This window comes from Charadrius vociferus, unplaced genomic scaffold (genome assembly GCF_000708025.1).
Source record: "Charadrius vociferus isolate BGI_N301 unplaced genomic scaffold, ASM70802v2 scaffold415, whole genome shotgun sequence".
Lineage (NCBI taxonomy): Eukaryota > Metazoa > Chordata > Aves > Charadriiformes > Charadriidae > Charadrius > Charadrius vociferus.
In genome coordinates this window covers 204995-228697 of record NW_009648367.1, presented here as the reverse complement: position 1 = coordinate 228697, position 23703 = coordinate 204995, and the positions used below count along the sequence as shown (strand labels likewise).

The 23703-nt window shown below is 41.7% G+C and overlaps 1 protein-coding gene across 1 annotated transcript in view; it reads left to right on the top strand.

Moving 5' to 3' along the window:
• The window catches only part of GAS7 (growth arrest-specific 7), a 63426-nt gene extending 47617 nt beyond the window's left edge, over positions 1–15809 (top strand). Inside the window, exons 7-13 of the mRNA XM_009885292.1 lie at positions 738–812; positions 3878–3956; positions 7968–8096; positions 10071–10194; positions 11587–11666; positions 14038–14136; positions 14870–15809. Of these exons, the coding sequence (XP_009883594.1) occupies positions 738–812; positions 3878–3956; positions 7968–8096; positions 10071–10194; positions 11587–11666; positions 14038–14136; positions 14870–14983 (700 nt within the window). The 3' untranslated portion in view covers positions 14984–15809. The remainder of the gene's footprint in view (positions 1–737; positions 813–3877; positions 3957–7967; positions 8097–10070; positions 10195–11586; positions 11667–14037; positions 14137–14869) is intronic.
• Positions 15810–23703: the final 7894 nt, after the last annotated feature.

Genomic DNA, 23703 nt, shown 5'->3' with positions numbered 1-23703 from the left:
GCATTTACCCTTGTCCCCTTGCTAAACAGCTGCGCTTGCTCTTCTCCCTGCAGCCATTCCCATAGTGGTTGTGTGCTAACAGCTTCCTTCTTCTGCAGACCCACCTCTGGCAAGCTCAGATCCTGTTCCTGGTGTGGTGCTGTTGAGTAAATGGAGAGAAGGACAGGGCAGTGGGTGAGATGGGTGAAGGGCAAGGGCTGCACCACCATGTGTCAGGAACAGAAGCCCCTGCCACATCTTCAGCAGCTTTGTCACCTGTAACAGGGAACAGGAAGCATTCGGTATCCCTAGGAAAGGTGCAATCCAGCACCCCAAACCTCATTTGGATTTCACATGGATCTTCATCTTTGCTTCAAGGATGTGCAACCTCACGTTTAGCAGCAGACTGAAACACATGCTTCTCAAGTGAGCTCAGTTTTGCAGACAATCCATGTTGCACAGTGGAAACACTTTGTCCTTGTTATTTCCTCTCCAGAACTGTAGCTTTTTCTCCTAATTTTATCGCACATGCTGTCCTGCATATATCCCTGCTCTTGCCACTGCATTTTTAGCATATGGAGGGGAGAGATGGATCCTGAAGCTGGTGCTGCCAAGCCCTGGAAACTGAAAGGAAAATTCCCGTGGCAAGATCTGTTAAAATGCAGAGAATTTCTTTAAATTATGTGTGTGGGTTTCTGCCTTAAAGCTTACTTACTGCTGTCTTTTTATTTTCTCTGTGTGTTTGTGTGTGAGTGTAGGATAAAGATTGAGGAAGAATATGCTAAGAACCTGTCCAAACTGTCTCAGAATTCCTTGGCTGCTCAGGAAGAAGGGTAAGTGTGTCTCTCTGCCTTTGCAGAACGCGTTTTAACATAAAAGGCATTCCTCCCACGCAGGTACACATATTTTTGCTGAGCTCTCCCATTGACTAGAGGTTTATTTAGCTTAGCATCCTGGGTGTGTTAGGGAAGATAGAATTTCTTTGGAGTATTTTTCTTTTGAAGATGTTCATGGTAAATTTTTAGGAATATGTCTATAAAACATTGCATTTCCAATAATGTGTTTATACTATCCTTGTCCTAGCCAGCACTAGTTCCTTTAAGAATTAGCATGTATGAGTACTAAATTACTTTGAATGTGGAAGAATATATGGAATATATATCCTGATGAAAGTAGATCCATAAGGTCAGGCAGTAGAATTGGAGTAGCACAGACAGAGGGAGGATGCCTTCTCATCAGGGGCCTGGCTCTCCAAGAAGAGCAGCAGGTTGTCCTTTATTTACAGCATGTTCACACTTTGGAAATTAGGAAGGTGTTAGGCAACGCACTTCAGACTAGATTGCAGTTCTTCAGTAATGAGAAGACACAAATCCTCTAAGCACTGAAAGCCAAGGTTGGAAATGACTGTCCTCACCCTAGGTCTAACACAGTGTGTTTCTGCTGGCAGTGAAGCTGCACAAGGTGTTTGCTCAGTTTAAGTAGGCAAGGACAGAAGTTGCAAGAGGCTATTACTTCTCTAAGCACCTACATTGACAATGGTTTCTGTTCTTTCCCCTAGAAACCTTTGCTCCTAGCAAAGCTAAAACCGCTTTCTTCCACATCCTCCTCCCACTTACTCCTACCCCCAATAGGAGAAGGGGGGAATGCCTGAAAAAATGAAGAGGAAGGAAACTAGGGGAGAGTAGATGAAAAGAGAGGGAATGAGGACCAAAGCATAAAAAAAATGTTGAAGTAGGGAACTGAAGGGGACATGGAAGAGTGCAGAGAGCTAGGAACACTGCCTGGTGGTGCTCTGCCTGGAGGGGTGGTAAGGTGAGGGAATGGAAGGAGGGCCTGCTGGAGTTTCTTCTCCTTGGTGCTGTGGTGGCCAAACTGGCTAGGGCCAGGAAGAGGCTAGTGAGAAGATCCTGGGAATTGGTGAAGCCCAGAAAAGGGAAAAATTCCATTTACAAAAGTGAGGGAGGAAGAGCAGCCAACAGGAGGATTTGAAGGAGCCAAAAGGAGGACTACTGCCTAGCACACTCCATTTGCTAGGGTCTTCCTTTTCATTCCTGAGAAGGTGTGAGTTGGGGGACCACATGAACTGCTTTGTGAACACACTGGTTACCACTGCTGGTTTCATACTCCACAGAGCATTTTCCAGCTTTGTTGTCCAGCGGTCTATGGAATTGACGCAAAGTATGGGCAAAGTAAGGGTCCTCTGCCCTCCTCTGGTGGTTAAGAAGACACACCATCACGTATGTGAGTGGGACACGAGGGTGATGAGATAGGACTGATTTGTGGTATTGGAATGGTTCTGTCCAAGTTGCTGTGAGTACAATGCTGCTGCACATACACAGAAGGTGATACAATCCGTGGTCATTTAAGTCATTATTGTTGGACAAGAGATGCAGAAGTTGCTTAGCAGGCTGAAATTCCTTCTTTACTTAAATAGATGAGATAACATAGTTCAATGGAAGGGAACCTCAGGGTGGGACTAGGGAAAGAGAAGAGTTGGGAGTACTTAGGTAGGTGAAACAATCTCAGATTGTTTAGCTGTGATGAACACCGTGCTTGAGGGCTGAACTCATTGGAATAACATCAGAGATTACAGACCATTATTTTGAAATTGCAGATGACAGGCAATTTTTCAGGCTCTCAGGAAGGGGCAAATATAACTATTTGAAAAGGGAGTGGGGGAGAGAGAGAAGGAGCTGGGAAACTGTAGATCTCTCAGCTTTATTTAGCCTCTGCAAAGTGGTAGAATAAAGCTTTCTAGAAGCACTTAGTGGAAAACTAAGGTGATGAGCAATTGTTCTGGATGCATACAGAACAAACAATGTCAAACCAACCTAAATTCCTCCAGTGATGGAATAACAGAAGAAGTCAGCATCATAGCTCTTAATTTAGTATAGCTTTTTGCAATGGGAAATTCTTGTAGGCAGGCAAGAGAAATGTGGCCTAAATAAAGCCTAAGGTGCAAAAACTATGTAAGAAATCATACCCACTTCTTACAAAAAGTAAAGTGCAGAAATAGCTATGGAGTGAGATCCTATAAGGTTCGTTCGTCCCAAGTCCAGATGTTTTTCAATGTGTTTGTTAATGACCTATAACAGAATAAATAATGGGTTTACTGTAATCAGAGATGAGACAAAGGTAGGAGGGATGGTATGTACAATTTGAAGAAAAGATTGTGTGTCAGAATTATTTCGTTAAACTAGAGATATTAACTGGAAAAAAATTAAGATGTATTTCAATGAGGACAAAGTAGCAGGTTTTATACTTTCACAGGATGTGAAGAATACAGTTACATAACAGTTTGTGGGAGAATGATCTGGCTATCGTGAATCACAAGCTTATTCATCAACAACTTCACGCTGTTGTCTAAAAAAGCAATCATACTGATATATGTAGAAGAAAGAGGGTCTGATGCAAAATTATCTCTTACCAGTTTAGCAACTGGAGGACCTCTGCTGGAAAACGGTGTAGTTTTGGAGATGGAGTAATTTTCAAATACTGAAAGGCTTCTCTGAGGAGAAGTACAATAATCTGTTCACCAAAAGTAGGGTGTAAAGTAGCAGAGGCAATGGAAAAACTGCATTGGTGAAGATTTATTTTAAGGATTAGAAAGAAAAACAGTTATGGTAAGGATAAGGTACTGAAGTATCTTGCTGATAGAGACTATGCACCCGGGGATCATTATGAACAGTGTTTTCAAAGATCTGCTACATATAATGCCAATATAATTCTGTTGTGGTCACAGAGATCGGTTATCTTCTCAGATTTCTGCTATCACTATTCACTGATTTTGCTGAGCAAGATATGGTACAAAGGATTATACCACATCTGTCTGACACATCTCTCTTGGAGGATGTGCAGAAGAAAGGTCATTGATTGTTGTCACACTCTGATCTTTCAGCACACTAGGAGAGGCTTGGGCTCAGCTAAAGAAGAGTCTAGCTGATGAAGCAGAGGTTCATCTCAAATTTTCTTCTAAGGTAAATAGTTCTTCCTTTTGCAAAGATTTTTTGTTCTGTAATTGATGTGGATCTTCCTTGAGTGCTTGTTAGTGGGGAAAATACACATGCATGTGGTACAAATTTAGAAGAATTAATAAGTTGGTGAACAAACTTACTGAAACTCTGTCCATTCTTCCTGCCAAAATCATAGTTTATTTAATCTACCAGATGAGTAAGTTAAAACACATCTAGCCTTAATTTTTCATAAAAATAGAAGGAAAATTGATTCTAGAGGTTGTTCACGTAGGGCTCTAACTTCCAGCCTGTTCAAGTAAATTTACCTAGAGCTTGTACAGATTACTTCTGTAGACGAAGGAACAAAAAAAAATATTTGGCTTCTCAATAAGTATGTACTGTGTCTGTCTGGAAGGACGAGAACCTGGACTCTGACTTCTTCATATCGTTAGCCTTTCTGAAAAGTGCCCTGGGAACTTTATGTTATTTCTCGATCTTCTCTCAAGTGATGCCCAAGGAGATTTCTTGTACAAATTATGGTGTTTATCTGTTTTTTTTTTCCACCCCATGTGACATACTGTTGCATCCTGTTACATTATGTTAACTTCTGTGGGTGATGAAGTTCAATACAGTGGCTGATATCTTAGCACAACAGCCACGTTCTGGAGGAAAATTATAGCTCTGCACTGTTTGTAAGCGATTATGCAGGGGTTACTCAGGCAACCAGCCGCTGCCTTGGTAACCTGCTTCTCTGCTTCAAACTTCTACTTCAGGGCTGTAATTAGTGAAATACTTTTTGCTCCCCGTTGTCCTCCTGTATTGTTTTCCATGATGAAGAAATGCACCCTGGAGTGGTGTGTGCTTGTAGGCAGGCAACGTATAGGGGATCTTTCATTATTTTACTTTTCCTTAAACCCTGCACAGAAACTCCTGTAAGCATTCTCTGAACTCTCCCCACTGTTCCCGTGCCTGCTTTGGGACTTCCTAGTTCCGGCTTTGTTTTATTAACAGAATATGCTTTTAAACATATCGATTATTGCTATTACTTTCAGAGAAGTTATTCTTAGAAGTAGTAATTATATTTCTCCTTGGTAGTCGAACGAAACCAGTCAGTACTGGCACAAGCAGTCAGTACAATGCAGAGCTCATCAAGAGTATTCAAATGTAAACACCGGCTGTGAAGACATTGAACAACTTCTGTGACAGTCCTTCATGGCACTGTTACACTGGAAGTCATGAACAGGTCGGAGAAGGTGACAGCACTCTTTTGGTACTTGGAACATAAAATACTATTATACTACTAATGGCTGTACAAACTGGCATGGCAGCTGTAGATGCATGCACACGAGGACTCCTTCAAGAAGGCTGTCATGGCACTGAACCTCTTCCCCAGCTGTCTGATTGTCCCTCCCTGAGCTCCAGGAGGTGAGTTCTGCTGGAAGAGGAGATACACACGTGTTATACTAGTTGAAGTCATGATGGGCTGGCTTGGATACAATTGTGTGTTTCTGGTGCTGATGGAACCAAAGGAAAAATAAGTACTTGTGAAATCAGAGGAATTTTTTAAAGTGTGGTTTCTGGTAACTCAGCTGTGTAGTTTCTCCAGCATGTAATACTACGATTAACCCCACACCTCTGTCTTTCTGCCTAAGTCTCTACCATACTGGTACAGAGATACAGGGTCTCTGTCCTATACCTGATAACTTCTAGATTTCAAGTCCTTTGTCACATGTCACCCATTCAGTGCTGGGTAAGTGTCAAAGTTGTCTGTATATACTGGTGCATCAAATCTCTTCATCTTAGGAAGGTAGATAGGTTTTTTATCTATTGCATGCATTTGAAAGTCTTTTAGCAAGATCTTCTAGGAAAAAAAAAAAGAGAGAAAACAGAATAAATATGGCCAGCTATAATGCAAAATTTAAAAGCCTGGGTCGTTCACGTGTGAGTCTGTTTTGATAGCTTATGGTACCTTTTGCAAGATGGACATTCAAGCAGAATAATGATGCTAGAGGAAATATGACTGCCTTCACTGAGAAATCCGCCTCTTTGATTCCCAGAACACAAAACTGGAGAAAGCAGTTGCCTTGTTTGCATTTTGAGCCTCCTGGCGATGAATTTCCCACCTTTATGAGAATCTCAGTGTTTCTCATCCTATTATAAACCATGTGAAACAAACAAATATCTTTACTTTCTATTAGGCAAGTAGAACTACTGGTAAAATGCCCTCCTGTTTGGTGTGGCCCTGGCCTTGGGGATTTTTATAAGGTTCGTCACAGCAGAGTCTGCTTATGTCAGATGAGTCAGGTTGCCACTTCTTCCACTGAGGATGATTGACTCATGTTGAGTAGTTTACCCAGGTTAATCTATTTATAAATGGAGCAGTCTGAAGGGCACGCAGACTGTTTAGCTACTTCAGACTCATTTGGACACAGACATCTCTATCAATTGTAATATATTGCCTCTGGAGTTCACTGAAGCCATCCTGAACTTCTCTCTGTTCCAGTTCTTGTTTCATTGAGCATTGACAATGCTCCTGGCACAGCTATCGGTTTGTACTTCTGTTCTTGACAGAGCTTGTGTAACCATACTGGACCACAGATTTGTGAAAAGGTCTTTATCAGCTTGTCTGGGCCCATCCTGATGAGACTGTCATAAAAATATCATCCAGAATTTTCTAGTCCAACCCCCCCCAGTCAGAGCAGGACTATCACCCACAGCGGATCAAGTCAGCTACATCTTTATCTAGCCGAGTCTTGAATATCTCTAAGGACAGAGTTTTCAAGACCTCTCTGGTCAACCTGTTCTGGTGCCCAGATACCATTCTGGTGACTTTTTCTTTTTTTAAATTACATTCAACCTGAACCTCCTAAAGCTCAGTTGTCTGTTGTGACATTGCCTGGCCCCATGGAGAAGAATTTGGCTTTGTTACCCTTGCATCTGACCTTCGGATAGCTGTCGGCCATGTTAGATTACTGCGGTGCCAGTCTTCATCTGCCTAAACAAGCTCTGCTTTAGGTTTGTTTAACCTCTCTTGGATGTTTACTGTAGGGCCTTGACTGTCTTTGTAGCCTCTCTCCATTTAAAGATTGTACTGAGCTTGAATGAAGTTTCCTTCTCCATTAAAATAGCAATGGAGAAAGGCCAGAAGTACTTGCTTTCAGGGACTCTGGTGCTGCTCCACTGTGGGCCATGTTAGGTGATTATGAACCCAACTCACCTGCATTGACGGAGTCCAGCATCCTCACAGGAGGGAAAATAGAAAAGAAGTATGTGGTTGCTTCTGGGAAGGTGAAATATCTGTCCCTTCAGAGCACATTTCCTAGATGTCAAAACGGTGTATCAGACGGCCAAAGAGCAATATGATAACAACTCTATCAGAGTTGTGTATTACCAACTGTCAAGTCCTGCTTGTAAGAGATAAATCATGTGTGCGGTCTTGATGGATCTCTCCTGAGTTCATTTCAGTGGTTTCTTGCTACTACTTAAAAGAGTTTCATCTAAATACTCAAGCTTCTCTTGTACTCTTGTAGGCTCCCTTGTACTTGGCAGAAATAAATTGTGCCCTTACTGGATCTCTTTTCACTATACAAGAAATGCAGATGTGTCACCACAGTGCACTCACTCACCTTATTGCAATAAGGGTTAGCGGCTTTAGTTTGTGTTCTTTTAAGCAAGTTGCATCAGTCAGACCAGAATCAGAGCACCTCAAGTAGTGCTCTGGATATTGCCTGTCATTGGGTCTTATGTGTAAGAAGAGAGATACGATTTAACGGGGAGAGAGGAAGACAAGATTGCTGTCCTTTTGCTCCCTTCAGTAAATACTGCCTTAACAGAGCTGTCCTGTGAAGAGCTGAGTTTTGTGGTAGCTTCACTAAGAGTTCTTCTGGGGAAGAGAAGTGTTGCTGTATGACATTGCCTTTGACTGTGGTGTGTGTATTGTTTCCTCTCCGTCCTGAGCTCTGCTCAGCAGAAGAGCCAGGAATTACTGCCCGGCTCCTCGTTATTGCCATTTCTTCCTTTTATTTTCATTACCAGCTTCAGAGTGAGGTAGAGAAACCCCTGCTTAACTTCAGAGAGAACTTTAAGAAAGATATGAAGAAGTGTGACCACCACATCGCAGACTTACGGAAGCATCTGGCGAGCCGCTATGCAGCCGTTGAAAAGGTGGGAGCAGAGAACATACTGGAGAGTTTATGAGATACTGCTGGTTTGGACAGAAAAGCAGCTGCCCTGTGAAAAGTTTCTGTTCTGCCTCAAAGAACCACAAAGATTTCTGCTGAGTTCTTTCTGCTTTGCCAGGCCCCTGACGTGGTTTGCTGCTTAGCTGAGATTTGGGAAACTGAGGGCTGCAGGCAGGGCTAAGGCATTACTGCTGAATTGACGCTTTGTTTCATCCTCCCCTTCCCAATTTGGGGCAATATATTGCTAATGCATTTGATGAAAATACTCCTTGCTTGTGTGCATCTGGAAGTCGCATCTGTTGCCCTCAAAATTTAAAAAAACTTGTCTTAGAATAGCAGCAGGGTCAGGCCAAAGGTTCACCTGGCTCAGTATCCTCTTGTGCAGCGGCCAAGAGCAGATGGCCAAAGAAGGCAGCTCGAACTTGGCATGGCAAGTCACAAAGCCTCTCCCAGTACCCATTTTCATCGCCTCACCGCAAACATCCACACCTGAAAAACCCAAACAGCAGCAGCACACTAGTATTGGGGGCTGTTTTAACATGAAAATCCAGTAGGTAGCTGAAGTTGTGATTTAGGGAGAGTTATACCCACAATAAAGTGCTCTCTTAGGACCAGCTATCAGGAAATGGGATACCCATGCCTTGGCTGCCAAGACGCTTATGCCAAATGCAGTTTGCTCTTGGGTGTAAGGTGGAAAGGAACACACCATGCTTAGTCAACCCAGAAGGTTTTTTGGGCTTTCATTAAAGATCAGACTGCACATGAGAAAGTTTGCCCAGGGACAGAATTGTTGCAGGATACATAAGGTTATTAGGCTGTATGTATTCACAGAAGGCATTTTTCTGCAAAACAATGAATTCTTCACAGTCATATCTGCAAAGAAACACAGTTCTCGGCAGGGATATTGAAAAGAATGAATTAGAATCACCTTGAGAAGAAGGAATAAAAAAAAGGAAAAGCCATGTCTGCAGTGTGCCTGCTGAAGCGCAGAGCTTCTCACCAGAGTGCTTTCTTGCAGCTCCCTCTTGCGACCTGCTGAACCAAGCATGGTGTCTTTAAAACTGCAAATTGAAAAACTTCAAGTAATACCTCAAGAGCATAGTAACTTGCCAGACTAGTGTGACTATAGAAAACTGCAAGGTGCTAACAATATATAATCATTCAAATTTAGTTTTTAACACCATAACTGGATAAAGAACAAATGTGACCTATTTTATAACAGGTCTGTGCAAGACAAGTTATTTTTATTTTATGTGTTTGGGCAACCTCAGTAAATGAGGTGACAACACGCATATGTGGTCATGATGTTTATTTGTTAAAACATATTACTAACTTGCCTGTATAAGTTCAGTAATGATACTGATAAATGAGGTTTTAAAAGCCTGATGAACTTTAAGGGAATTTAAATAATCTGTTTTAATGAGGTCTCAGGTTCTTGATTTCTGCAGTACGAACTGCTATTGTCATGAACCTGAATTAGTTTTTCTGAAATAAGTCTAAAAGATCCTATTGTTAGAGGGGCAGATAAGTGTATATTGAGTCCAGAAGGTACTTACAAATAAATTTTGTAATATATTTCAAACTCTTTCAACAGTTTAGGTCCTTAGAAAAGCAATAGAAGAGGTGTCTCAGTGATGCTGGTTAAGACATTTGGAAGAAGCTCCAGCTCCCCGTTCTTCCAGAAACAGTGAGAAAGTTACTAAGAAACATGAAAGTCTGGTGATGCCTTTTGTACTGTGCCTTTCTAAGAACCTATGAAGAGTTCAGATGCTTTTGTGATTTGTTGGTGATCCTTGAACAGCACATGGTGTCCTAAGAACTTGAATCCCAGTTAAGACCCAGTTTTGTGCAGAGTCCCTGACTTCTTACTGACTTGTGTGAAGGAGTCGTATATGGCTGAAAGTAGCTGGCAGCTCTTTTAATCTAAAACATTTGACTCTTCTTTAATTACTCCAAGGCCCGGAAAGCTTTGACAGAGAGACAGAAGGATCTGGAAGTGAAAACACAGCAGCTAGAGGTGAAGCTCAGCAACAAGACAGAAGAGGAAATTAAGAAGGCGAGGCGGAAGTCCACTCAGGCAGGTGAGTACCTGTGTCTGTCAGCGGTGGGAGGCAAACACAGGATGGCAGGAACAAGGTGGGATGCAACTGCCCATCCACCCATGCGTTTCTTGGTTTTTTTAATATTGTAGCTACAAAGTCAAAGTGAACCGTGCTACAAATCTGTTCGGTATGAAATTCTCTGAAGGAAAAAAGCCCATTTTTCCCAAGTCAGATGTCACAAAGTGACGATTTTGATAATTTGGATGAGAACAGTAAAAGGAGGGTGAATTGTACTTTTGTTTTGTGAAAGTGTGCTGAAATAACTAAATGTTTGTGAAACTTTCAAAGTTAGATTCAAAGAAGCTCAGCTGAGGATGTTTTTTCCTTAAATCGTAGTTCCTTCCTTGGTTTTTCCCTAAATCACAGTCACCCACAGCTATGTATACTTGGTAATTAAAATGAGGATATGGTAGTGTGTGCTATACTGTACTGAGGACACAGCTACTTGTTATGACCAATGTATGTCTTATAGAGGCTCAAACCACTTCTACAGGATCCATCAGGAACTGTCTTGAGATCTGCAAAGCTGATATGTGCAGCTCTGTTAGTACATTTGCTGGAAATCTGGTTTAACTAGGCCTTCCATGTTTCATCCCTTCATGGGTCCATTCCTTGGCAGAGTGGTCCTTCATAGTTCTGAGACTTATAAAACCTCAGGATAGCCTGTCAGGGTTTTGAGGAGACTGAGAAGAGTTATTCACAGTGTGACCATGTGTATAGACAACCATTAGGGGAGAAATAAAAGCTACGTGTTAGCAACAGGAGGCTCCATGAGAGATGGTCTTTATCCAGATGGATTCACAGCCTCTCTGTGTTCTCTTGGGTCCTCTGAAATTGTTTGTTACAAGCATTTATTGAACAAGCATGGGAGAGCTCAAGAGCAGATGGGATTAACCCAGAGTTTTGTGAGAGTCTTCTCATTGCCCTCCCGCACTTTGTGCCACTGTTACGGTGCATGGCAGGGGGAGACTTGCCCCTTGTTATAGATTTCCCATTGCAGTTATTTTATCTTTCAGATATAACTTTCTGTCTATGACCATTTATTTTTTTAACTGAAGTAACTTGCTTTCATAGTTCTGAGCATTTTGTAAATATTGCTTAATGTTCATATTTTCCTTTTAAAATCTTGTCTTTCCCCCTCATTCTTTCTCGCCCCAATCACCTCATCTTTTCCTACACATGAAGTGCATGCATTTTGTTGAAATGTTGTTATACCTCATAAATAATGTTTAACAGAACTGCCTTCAGCTCCACCAGGACTGACCTTCAAACCCTCTGGGTCTGTCTACAAAACCTGAACTGCTGTTTCCTTCTAAAGCTCCATAACACTGGCTAGAGAGGACTAACATGTTCCTATCTTGAACTTTTCAGGAGATGACCTCATGCGCTGCGTGGATCTTTACAATCAAGCACAGTCCAAGTGGTTTGAGGAAATGGTGACCACCACTCTGGTATGTAACTCTGTGTAGCATCTTACATGCATAACATTGCAAAATTGTAATAGCGTACAACATTCATTATTCATAGCTACAGTGCAAAGCAATGGGAAAAAGTGGGTGATAAATGTCCCATTGTATTTCCCGTTCTTAGTTCTAAGAAAAACTCCTATCATTAGGGGAAGGAAGAAATAGTTGTTTCTTTGTGGAAACATGACACCAGTTCATAGCTGCTTAGGGGCCAAAACACTGGAATTGTCCACAGGAAGGATGAAGGAACGTGGAAGGACAACATGGAAAAACATGATAAATCACAGAATCCATTTATACATTAATGAATTTTTATATTCCATGATTTTACAATTTCTTCAGTATTGCTGAGTATTGCCAGCTCAGAAGAGGCATGTTTTAATTGCCTATTGTTTTGTTTCTCTGAAGTTAACACAGCTCACAGTATTCACCCTAACGGCATATACCTTTGGGGTTAGTCAACAAGATCTCAAGATAGAGCTTTGATGTGCTATATTCCTTGAAATACCTGTACTTTGGCTTTAGGGCTCCTCCCTCATGTCATACCTTAGAGCCCTTCTGGGCAACAGCCAGTTGCTTTCAAAAGTGGGAAATAAAAATGTCTTTTGCATGTATTTTTCTCGTTGGACAAACACGAAGCTGTAAAATCCTCCTAATAAGAAGCAGGGTGATAAATTGCTCAGTATTTGGAAGTCTGTCAGTGCAATATTTAAATTGCAGTAAATAAGTAGAGGCAAATGGGTGAGTGGAAAACCAGGAGGCAGGTATCTTCCCAAACGCAGAACAAGAGAGAAAAAGTTGGCTGTTCCTATACATAAGGGATCTGATTCTCCTCTCACCTTCACTGGTGGTTTCTCACTGATCCAGATGATACTGGCCATCAGTGACACTGTGTCCAGATACAGCCAGGTCTATGTTAGCTGCGTGTTTGCTTCTGGAGATATAGGACTCAGAAGACCTCTACTAGATAGCTCAAGAGGGAAGTCATAATCTGCAGGCTGCACAGCAGTTGTGATACTCAGGCTGAGAAGCATTTGAAGGTGAGTCTTGGTATACATTAATATAAAATCTAAATTGAAAAACAGTCTGCTTCTGATCAGCTCAGATACAGATTAGTTCATATTCAATACAAAGTCAAGAGAGTCAAGGTCTGAAGATTTGTGTTTCCTTGCATACCTTCCTCCCTGCAGTTTCTGGTGCAGACACCACGCATGTTCTGGTTATGGTGTGCTTACCAGCACTAGCACACTGGGTTCTGCATTCTGTTCCTGTGCATCTGTGCCCTAAGTAAGGCAGTCTGAGCTCAAAGTGGGCCATTTTTTCCTTAAGGGCAGTACATCAACCGGCTACAGGAATAGGAGCTCAGTCTATTTCAGTCCTGTCCATACCATAAGCTCCTTTGCTCCTCTTCCTCCCCATGCAGATAATCTGCCACCTGAGATTTTTGTACTGTAATGAAGGATCTGTTTCCCAAAAGACATTTAACAAATTGCAGATAGCACAGGGAAGTCGGTGTAGCAGCCTGCCTGCTTGTGTATGTTCAGGTTGCACTCCACCATGATGCCCAGTAAGTGGACACCAGAAATGCCCTCTGAAGGCAGGGGTTTTTTTTAAGATTTGGCCCCACTGATGTCCTTGTGAATACAGAGCTTCCTAGTGAAACAGCAAGGTCCATTCCAGTATTTGTCTTTAACAGCAGACTTCCATAGCATCCTGCTTCCATTGCAGCTGCTCAGATGGACAAGGAGGGACTAAATGCAGATTTGGAGGTATAATATCAGAATCCAGGAGAAGAGGGAGACAGAAAAAATCAGGAGGAAAGTTAGAAATCACCTGCCTTTTCAACTAAAGCGTTGCTCGGGTCTGCTTACTGCCACCTGAGTGAGGTGGAGCCTTGTCCCAGCTCATCATCTGGTGAACAGATAAAAGTGCTCTTAGAGCACTTTTTTTTAGAGCAAGGGAAGTCAGGCCCTTTGAGCCATACTCCTTCTTACCCAGGGAATCACTGTAACTTCTGGAGCTAGCAGCAAAGCATGCAAAGCTTCTTGCAGGAACCAGATTCCCTCTTGCTTGCAGCGTCCGTGAAAACAGTAGCTCCTCTCTCTGCCTTGGTTGTCTCAATTTTGGAAAGGTTTTCACCTTCTTTTCTGTCATTAGGCTCGGGCTGAAGTGACTTCTGTTGCCTACTGTCTCAGATTCTCTGCAACTCGGAGGGGTGTGCAACCAGAGTTCAGCTCCAAAGAGTGACCTGGGAGTAGTATCGCACTGACTAGCAATCTTTTGTGTGTCATCCTTTCTGTGGACCTTCAAGCTCAGCTTCCAAGAAAAATATGGACTTGTTTTCCTTTGTGTCTAGGAGCTTGAGAGGCTAGAAGTTGAAAGGGTGGAGATGATTCGGCAGCATCTTTGCCAGTATACACAGCTGCGACATGAGACAGACATGTTCAACCAAAGTGTAAGTCTGCTTTATGTTCGGTCCCTTTGGTCTTTATTGCACTTCAGCTGAACAGAACAGTCCCTATCCTGATCTGCCTGACCTGTATCAAAAGGAGATGTGAAAAGTGTATGCGATCAGTTTGTTAGTCTGCAGCAGTACTGTCTTGCCACCCTACAAGTCCTGCTCCTCCAAGACTCCTCCTGGCTACATTTCATACTGCTGGATCACAGCTTTTTGCTGGGGGAGACACAATGAATTTCATTACATTTAGCCAGCATGAGTCACTATTAGCTCTCCCAGCGTGTTGCGCTACTCGTTGAGGTCATCTGTTCTTGCAAGGAAGACGGTAAATAGTTTCACTGTTGGGGGAGGGAGTATATATTTTTTTCTTATTAAAAAACTGGCTCGTTTTCAAATATTGAAATACAGAGAATGTATGCTGACCTCACTACATGATTGTATTTGGTGTAAGGTACAGATTGTGGGACAGGAGTCAGAGACTGACTGGCCAATGCCTGGCATAGGAAGCCCGTCTGTGCTTGACGTTAAAAGTCTGCCTCTTCTCTGCTTCCTGCTACGAGGCTTCACATTCAGATCTGGCTGTTGTCCACCAGGTCTCGCATATGTGCAGTTCTCATTTGTTTGCAAATGCAACATAGGCATGCCCATAGCTGCTATGTACTTCAGAGCAATGACTGTCTCTACTTGAAATGTGCCCTTGACATTTTGATTCTTGTTTTCTTCGTTTTAGACAGTAGAGCTCGTGGATCAGTTGCTTCGGAAAGTGGATCCTGCCAAAGACAGGGAACTGTGGGTAAAAGAACACAAAACTGGAGATATCCGACCTGTGGACATGGAAATATAGACTGTTCTATAGTTGTATGTGATGAGCCCACTGAATTAACCAGGCTAAAGTTTGTTTTTTAAGGGTCAGAAGAGCGTAGGGAAAAGGTTGTTCCATTACCAGACACCTTGTAATTTATGCCTGTATGGGCTATCTCTGTTACATTTAGTCATTAAAATGGTCCTCATTGTGCTAAGCCTTAACCACCAGACATTCCAGGGTGAAGAAACCAGATGTGTGCTTCCCACCAGAGGTTCCCAATTGCACGCAGCTTCCAGAAAAAATCTGCTTTCTGGTACAGAGAGTGCTTTGTTCTTCAGTGACTTTGTGCTACATCCCTTGCATGACTATCTTCATACAGTATGCTAGAACAACCGTGCAGTGAGCCTCTGGCCAGTAAGTAGATAAATGTTTGAATGTGGTGCAGGAGGCAAGGAAGTTCTGATCATGAATCCCAGGTCTGTCACTGACTGCTTTCATGGCCATAGGCCAGTCAATTAACTTTTCTGGCTCCCCCATCTATAAAACACGCATGTCTCGCGGCAATGTTGTGCAAATAGATTTATTTCATATAACGTTTCCAAGCGTGGCAGTGCAGTGATGGCCCTTCTCCCAAAATCTATGGAGAAGACTCCTGTTCTTCCTGTTTTATACTCCCTCTCAGGGATATGTAAACCCATTATCATCATGGTTTCTGTTCTAGACCAATCGATAAGGCTGAAAGTGTTGCCATCACTGTTATTTATCAGGAAAGACTTGGTTGTGCTATACCTACCTCATTAGCTGTCTGAGTGCCCTCAATGACAGAAGGAGGTTATATACCAAGGAATAAATGAGATGTTCAAAACCCTTCCTGCTTATGCAAGATGTTTTCTCACAGAATCTCCTTAAAGACAGTCCTCTACATTTTATTTGGGATCCAGGTTTAAATTGCCCCTTGTTGGTTCCTTCAGGTAAATAACACAGCCTTTAATTATCTTTAATTACCAAGTTTGCCCAGATAAATTGTGAGTTTTATCTTTTTAGAGCCTGATTTTCAAAGGTGGCATGAGTCTGTGATGCTAAATTGCATTAAATGGAGATGTACATGCCCAGCACTTCTGCACCATCAGATTTTTAACCTTAGGATTTTCCTGTGTTACCTTTACTGCAAACAATCAAAAATTCAACGCTGCTATTGGCACATAGTGTTACGTAGTTTGGAGACTGGTTGTGAAAAGGTATTAATTGTCTTCTCCTGCTGTTATTTGCAATTGATTATTCCATGTTGCTGTTAATATATTTTTCAGCATTTCATACAGTGCCAAGATTCTGAAGATTTTTGCTTTAGATCCAGCAGAAACCTTGATTCTCACCACCATGGCCTTTACTCAGTGTTTACTGGGTTGTCAGCTACAATTTCCCAAACTGTACTATTTAATTTGATCTGCAGTTATGCTGCACTTTATCTCATTGTTATCCTTTTTTTTCCCAGCACCAAAATTGCATCCTTCTTTTGTTCTACTACTATTCAAGGTTTTTGCTCACCAGCCTCAAAGTGCTGTCATTACATAATTGAGAATTAATATTCCCCTTTACAAAAACAGAGACACAGTGAAGTCTTAATAAAAACACATTTTCAGTATTGCTGCAGTGATTATTTTTCTGGTTTCTTATTTGAAACTGAATCCTGTTGCATTTTCCTATTGTTCCCTTTTTCTCAACCATCTCTTTACCAGTATGGATTCGTTCCTGTCTTGCAAATGCCTCCACAACGCACTTCTCTGCTGCGTCATTAACCATTATGAACCTTTGCATGTTGGCAGGTGCAATACCATGACCACTGCATGCTCAGGGTCACTGCTCCTGGTGTGACACCTCCTGTACTGCACTTTGGTTATGCACTTCTGAATTTGCGACTACTATTGTATTCTCAGTGTTGGAAGCATCCAGCACACTGTTATCTGAGTCTCTTCCAAGTTCCTGCAAAGACCATTGCAATACAAATGAAAAGTGGTTTTCCTGAGTTATGTAGTCCTTGAGCTCAGTTAGGGTCATACGCTTCCCTAGACCCCTGCTGCTCAAGCAGGGAAGTTTTGGGATGATCCATCTTTTTCAGTCTTCCTATTGATTCACTTTCTGTCTTACTAATTTTTTTGGCATACCAATACTTTGCCTATCTCTATCATGCACTTTGGAGGACAGGCACTTTTTCTTCTTTTTTTTTTTTTTTTTTTTAAAAACCACAGGTGCAGGGTGAACTTTTCAAAACTTCAGTGGCCAGAAATAACTGGAGTACTTAAAAGCTGCCTCGCAGGTCGACCCCTGTAATCTAAGATGTATTGTAAATTAAAATGAGCAATCTTGACAACACCTCACCACATTTGATTGCAAAACTAAACTAGTTGTGCACTTTAGACAGTATTCTCCTTAATAAATATCTGACATAATCTGTTATGAATTACACTTTATTTTTCCTCTTTCTTTAAAGATGTTTGTTATTTTATCTGTTTTGGACTAGAAATACTGTCCATTAGCACAGGTTTCTCTGGGGACTGAAAGGTATTTTCATTCCTCTAATAAGGTGTATTTAAGCTGCTCTCAATTCTCGGTTGTATTTTCTGGTATTTTTTTTTGCCTTTTGTTTAATTTCCAGACAGTTTTCCTACTTCTAGTTTTCGGTCCATTTGAAATATTGCAGGAATGTGTGAGCTACACAGAGTGGTAATTTGATGGAGTCTGTACCTCTTTTTCCACTTCGATAATCTGAGGAGAGTACTTGTACCTGGCTGTTTATCTTTACGATGGCCCCGCAAACCCTCGCATGGTGCTGCTCTGCAATGGTGAGATGCTTCCTCAACAAGAAACAAGAGTTTCATCTGTAATTAGTGGAAGTGTTAGGGAAGTTTTGTTGTCACTTGTAGACAGTTTCCAGCTTAATTCCTGCAAAAGATGGTACTCCCTCATGACACGACACTGCAGACTGTGGGATCAGCATTACCTGGCTCATTCACTTCTCTGGCTGATGGATTCTGGACAGTGTGATGCCTTACAAGTCTGGGAGTGATGGAGCCCCAGTGCTGAACGTACAGCATCTTCAAAGAAGGTAGTGGCATGTTTGAAGGGAAGCATGGTCGTCTGCCCTCATGTTTGTTCCTAACAAGGTGACTTAGTTTCGGCATTGCTCTATTCATCTTCAATTGAGTTGCAAAAATGCAGTTGAACTCAGTCTTTCCTCATGCAATAGCTCATCCTAAACAACTTCTTCTCCGGAGCAAGATCAAGCTTCGTGTTATGTTAAAATAGCTAGCATGTGAAAAGCATGATGATGTTGCAATTGCAATGTAACTGATCAATAGGAATAGCAAAGTTAGTCACTTGCCTCCTGAGCTCAAGGCTTGTCTCATTGCGTCTGGCGGGTGGGCTCACACACTTGATGCAATTTTTTACTATTTTAGTCACTACAGGTGTGAGTCTTTTTTTGTTGAGTGATGGGGCTGTCTTACATCTTCATACAGCTCTCTGGTCACAGAGCAGAAGGTGAGCTTTTGATCAGTACTGTTTGCTTTCACTTGAAGAGGTACAGTTAGGGGGGATTTTCCTCTCGTTCTTGTCTGGTAGCTCTGCTTGCCCAGGTCTTTCTTGAAGCCGCCTGTGTATCAGGAGTCCTTCCACTCTTGCAGAGCTCGCTCTTTGTCTAGCGATGCTGTCACATACTTGTCTCGTGCTGTCGAGGGTCTGGCTCCCTGGTGATCTCTGCTTCAGCCAGAGCCTTTCGGCCCTTGTCTGAACTCAAGGGCTTCGTGGATTCCTATGGCTTTGAATCCTTTGGGTGTCTCAGCTCCCATACAGAATGAGAACATTTTATTCATCATCCATACCAGCCTGCCTGTGTCTTCAAAGCCATCGTCTGGCACAGTTTACTCAATAGAGAGTCCTTGTTGTATCTTTCTGTAAGGTATTCTTTCAGCATATTTTCTAACAGAATTCATTCTAAATCCAGTGCTGTTGACTGATTCTTGTTGAAGTTAATGAGCTGAAAGCAATGAGTCCTTTACCACATGGGCCAAGTGCACTTTCTCCTGTCACTGGCAAGATTCCTGTTGCTTTCACAGAGCGACATCCAAAAAGGCCCAATTCTTAGATATCCAGTCTGTTCCAGATTTACTCATGTCTGTAACTCAGATTTCTTCATCACTTCTACATGCTGAACATCTTTTGAAGGACTTCAGTTGTTCCCTTCTGGGAATGTAATTTCATTATGGGACACTGGGATCTTTAGATAGCTTTAATTGTTATTTTTTTTTAATGCTAAAATATCATAACAGCAGTGAAAGTCTTATGGAAATCCCTGTTACGTTTCTAGAATACTTTTCCCCCTCTGCAGCCCTGCCTGAGATGCTGTGGGGTAGCTGTGCTCCCCCTTGCGTTGAACAGTTACAGTGAACGCTGAAATTTTTCTTCCTTTTGTGCATAACAGGCAGCATGCAAACTTGTGCTCTGGTTCTCTTTACCCTTTATGCATCTGCACAGTTCCGTGCTGCAGAATTAGCTGCCTTTTGTTCAACTGACAGCCCCATGCTGGAATGTCAGTGTGTGTAGCTGTCTTGTGACAATGAACTGCACTCAGATCATCTCTTTTATTGGGGGGAGGGTGTTCTAACAGGAATTTTCTGTAAAGCATTCACAGAAATCTTTTACCTGCCCAGTAGCAGTCAGGATTTCTCAGACCTTCTCAGAACCCCTTTAAATTTGTCCCTGTTTTTAATGTCGTTATTTAAATATTTGCTGCACGTTAAGCTCTTTATGTAGAAATATGCACTCTTCACCTGCTCTTTGGAATTGCTTGGCACTCAGAGATTTCTTGGAACACAGCAGGCAGCATGTAGGGGATAAGAGACTTTGAAAATCAGGCTAACAGATAGAAATGCACAAGCCTCTTTTTTCCTTAGTCTTTCAGTACATGTATAAGGTAAACATTAAGAAATTATGACCTCAGATACTTAATATATCTAGCTGCTATATGTGCAGTTCCCAGCTGCTCCATGGGTGACCCTGTGTCAGGCTGTGATAGGAGCGCAGCTCTAGAGCATGGCCCTGCAGCTCACCTTCTGATGCAGCTGTAAAAACACAAATCCAAAATTCAGTGAAAAAGTAGCTCTGCCCATCTATTTCTTCAGTCACACACAGGGAGAAAAAGAGCACTGCTTACCCAGGTGGGTCCTTCACTATGAAGCACCTTAAGAAATCCAGACCAGCACCTTGAAGGTCCCCCTGGAATGAGTAGATGTGACTTCTTGGTGTGATCAATTGATTGATTGTTTCCTTCGCAATTGAAAACACAATTGCTATTTTGTAGTAGCTAGTGCACCCTTTCGCACTACTGCAGCCCGCTGGGTCTGTTCCCAGAGCTGGTAGTCAGTCTTGTGTCTTGGAGGCAGTCCTGGTCACACTTACCTCTCCGCTTTGCAAGAGCTAGGTCTTCAAAAGACAGTGTCAAAAAGGCAGTTTTCAGAATGATGAGCTTTCCTGATCATAGACATTTCTGGAAACTCTGTAGGCTTTTTGCTACCAGGCATATGTTGAAACAGGAGAATGTAATCCCAGAGGTTAACAGAGTGTTGCTGTGAATTGTTCTTGCTGTGTGGGCATTCCTCCTGCACTCGTACAGTGGCAGGGAATGGCTGACAGGTGTCCTTTGCACAGCAAAGGTGTTTGACATTTTACCAGGGGAGCCTGCTGGTCACATTTAACTTAACTCGGTGGGCAATAGTGATAGGCAGATTCAAATTAAAAACAAACACATAGGGCAGGAAAATACTTAGCTGCCCCAGCAGCTTTTGAGCTTCTTGACACAAGGCACTTGTCTTCCTCAAACCCTGACGCGCCCAGTAACAGGCTCATCACTCTCCAAATTCTGCTTAGCACATGAAAATCAGTGATGAACCATTCCCTTGTATCTATTGCTTGATACAAGGCTCTCACACTAACACCTGGTTGTGCCAGCAGGAAACCAGTATGTGGCCACATAATGGTTTTTGGCATTTGACAGCGCTATGATGTCCTGCACCTTTGCACAGAACTGACCCTAAGTCAGGCGGAGACTCCAGGAGCTTGGAGTATACAGTCTTTCTGTTGCATAATGGTGATGAAGTCTTTCCCATCAGCAAATCCTTGTCTTTTCCTGAAAAGCACTATTGTATAAATAATATTCATTACTTTGTCTTATAGTAGATATTATTCGTATAAATGTGCATCTTTCAATTCTTAATTTTTCCTCTTCGTTGTTACTGTAGCCAACCCTCCATTACTGAGATACACCAGTTTTCAGGGTCTTTTCTTTGATTTTGAATTTTCGTAGAATGTCTCTGTTTCTTTAATGTGCTGACGAAACTTCATGCTTTTGGATGAAGCATGGTAATACAGTCTTTTTGGAGGTTTTTTTTTTGTTTTGGTTTTGTTGGGTTTTTTTTTGTTTTGGAGTTTTCATATCAGCCACCAGGTTTGGAAGTGCAATGTCTCCTTTTTGTGCTAGTCATGGTTTATTTTTTCTTCCTGGACATTTTTTCTGAAGGGACCAACACATAGCACAATTTGACTTAAATTTCTAATCCCATGCATTCCTCAAGGCAGAAACCTTTTGTGCCTAATGATGCATCTGATTCTAAGAATTGTACACAGATAAAATCTTTCATAGACCAATAAAACATAAGTCTTAGGTTAACCTCATAATAATTACAGAAAAAATACATAAATTTGAAACATTCAAATTTAATTCCCTCAGCTTACATTAAGTTGAACTATTTCAAGTAAGATATAAACTCAGTGGATATTCAGAACAAAAGCTTTTCAGCTGCTGTATTCACATTCAATGAGCGGACAAGACTATAATTTTGAATATATGCAGTTTTTCAGGCCTACTGATTTAACAAGTAACTGAGTAATGGCTTGTATCACAACCCTACTAAAATTCTGCTAGTAGATTCCCTTGAAGTGCCTCTTTAAATTGTATCTTTTACAAGCATGTAAAATACACAGATTCACCCTACAGATTTCCAAAACTCAGGAGCAGCCAGTATGCACAGATCTGTGCAGGATTTTCAACCCTCCTGCCTTGCTCTGCACTGTGCGGTCTTTTAGAACATCCGTGTATCCAGTAGACCTACCTTTGTCTCACTGATCATTTACTGTCCAGCACAGTCATCCTAAATTCTCAGTACTAAAATGGCGTAGGAAGTGGTGGACTTAAAAGCAACTGCATTGAAGGAGCATTGCTAACCTAATCTTCTGACACATCCTTCAGTGTCAGGGTCTCACTAGAATAAGCAGGGAATTCTGCATAAAAATAGAGGCCTAAGTAGGCCTTTACTGTGTAAAATGAAAAAAAAAAATTTTTTTTTAAAGCAGTTGCTGAGAATAAATTTTCTGGTATTGGAACTCAAAAGCTGAATAATGATTTCAGGGATCTCACATCTGCATGACATGACAATCGTAGTCTTTTGAAGCTGGGAACGCTTGACCTGAAATCCCTTATTCCTTTGGAGTTTTTTGATGTGATGGCTGAGATTTTCAGAATAGCCTAAGGAATTTGGATGTCCAGTTACCACTTTCTCACTCCAGCAGGTCAAAAACGCTCTTTAGGGACAGCAACCAATATCCATTATGAAAAAAAGCAGGTACTAGTATTGGACAAATGTTCTCTTCTCCTCCTTAGATGGTTTCCTTTCTTTCAGCAGCCAAAGCCAGTATGAAAAATCCATCAAACAGTTTTGCAGACATTCTAACAGTAGTTATTCAAAGGTGGGCCAGGTCACTAGTCATACACTAAAACAGAGTTTTCTACTAAAATGAAGTTGCGTATTTGGTCCTTTTTGTGTAACTTTTGCTAAATATTTCTAAATTTCTAGGAAAGTTGTCTTTTGCCAGTACTAATGACTTATTTTTAAAGATGTGTAACCAAAATTTTATAACTTCCTATAAATTTTGGCTGAATAGACCCCTTGAATAGCTTATGTATCATGCAGCCTTTGTCTGGGTAACTAGTAAATCTTGGTTCGTTGTGCAAATTATAGGATGGATTTTGTTTCATAAGGATACATGAAGGACTCACTGAACTTAAGAAGTTGAATGCAGAAAAGATTTAGGGGGCAGATCTTCAGCTCCGGTAAACTGGCAGAGTTTGGTGGAAGCTACTTTATGTCAGCTGTGGATCTTGTCCTTCAGTGTTGAAGGCATTTCCTATACATATTTTTTCTGTCTTACTGTAAAACAATTTCGTATGGTTAAACTGTATTTTCCTATATTGTTCTGCAAGTTTATATGCACCACAGTGCTCATCTCATCTCCTGTAAAATAAACTGTACAGAGACACATTGAGCATGGAATTGTCTTTACCAAGTTGCTTTTTTCTTTTCCCAAAGCCACAAACCTTTTGAATGTGATATTATCAAAGAACACTTGGGGTGCCATATGCACACGTACTGCTTAGTTGGCACCAGCTTAATGCAGCTTGAATTTGCAATCATATTACTTGGGTGTAATCTACTTGTACTTATCCTTTTCACATCTTTGTGTCATGTAGAATTCACAGAATTCACAGAATTCACAGAATTCACAGAATTCACAGAATTCACAGAATTGTTAGGGTTCGCAGGGCCCTCTGGAGATCATCTAGTCCAACCCTCCAGGGTCACCTGGGTCACCTACAACAGGTTGCACAGGACAGTGTCCAGGCGGGTTTTGAATTGCTCCAGAATTGGAGA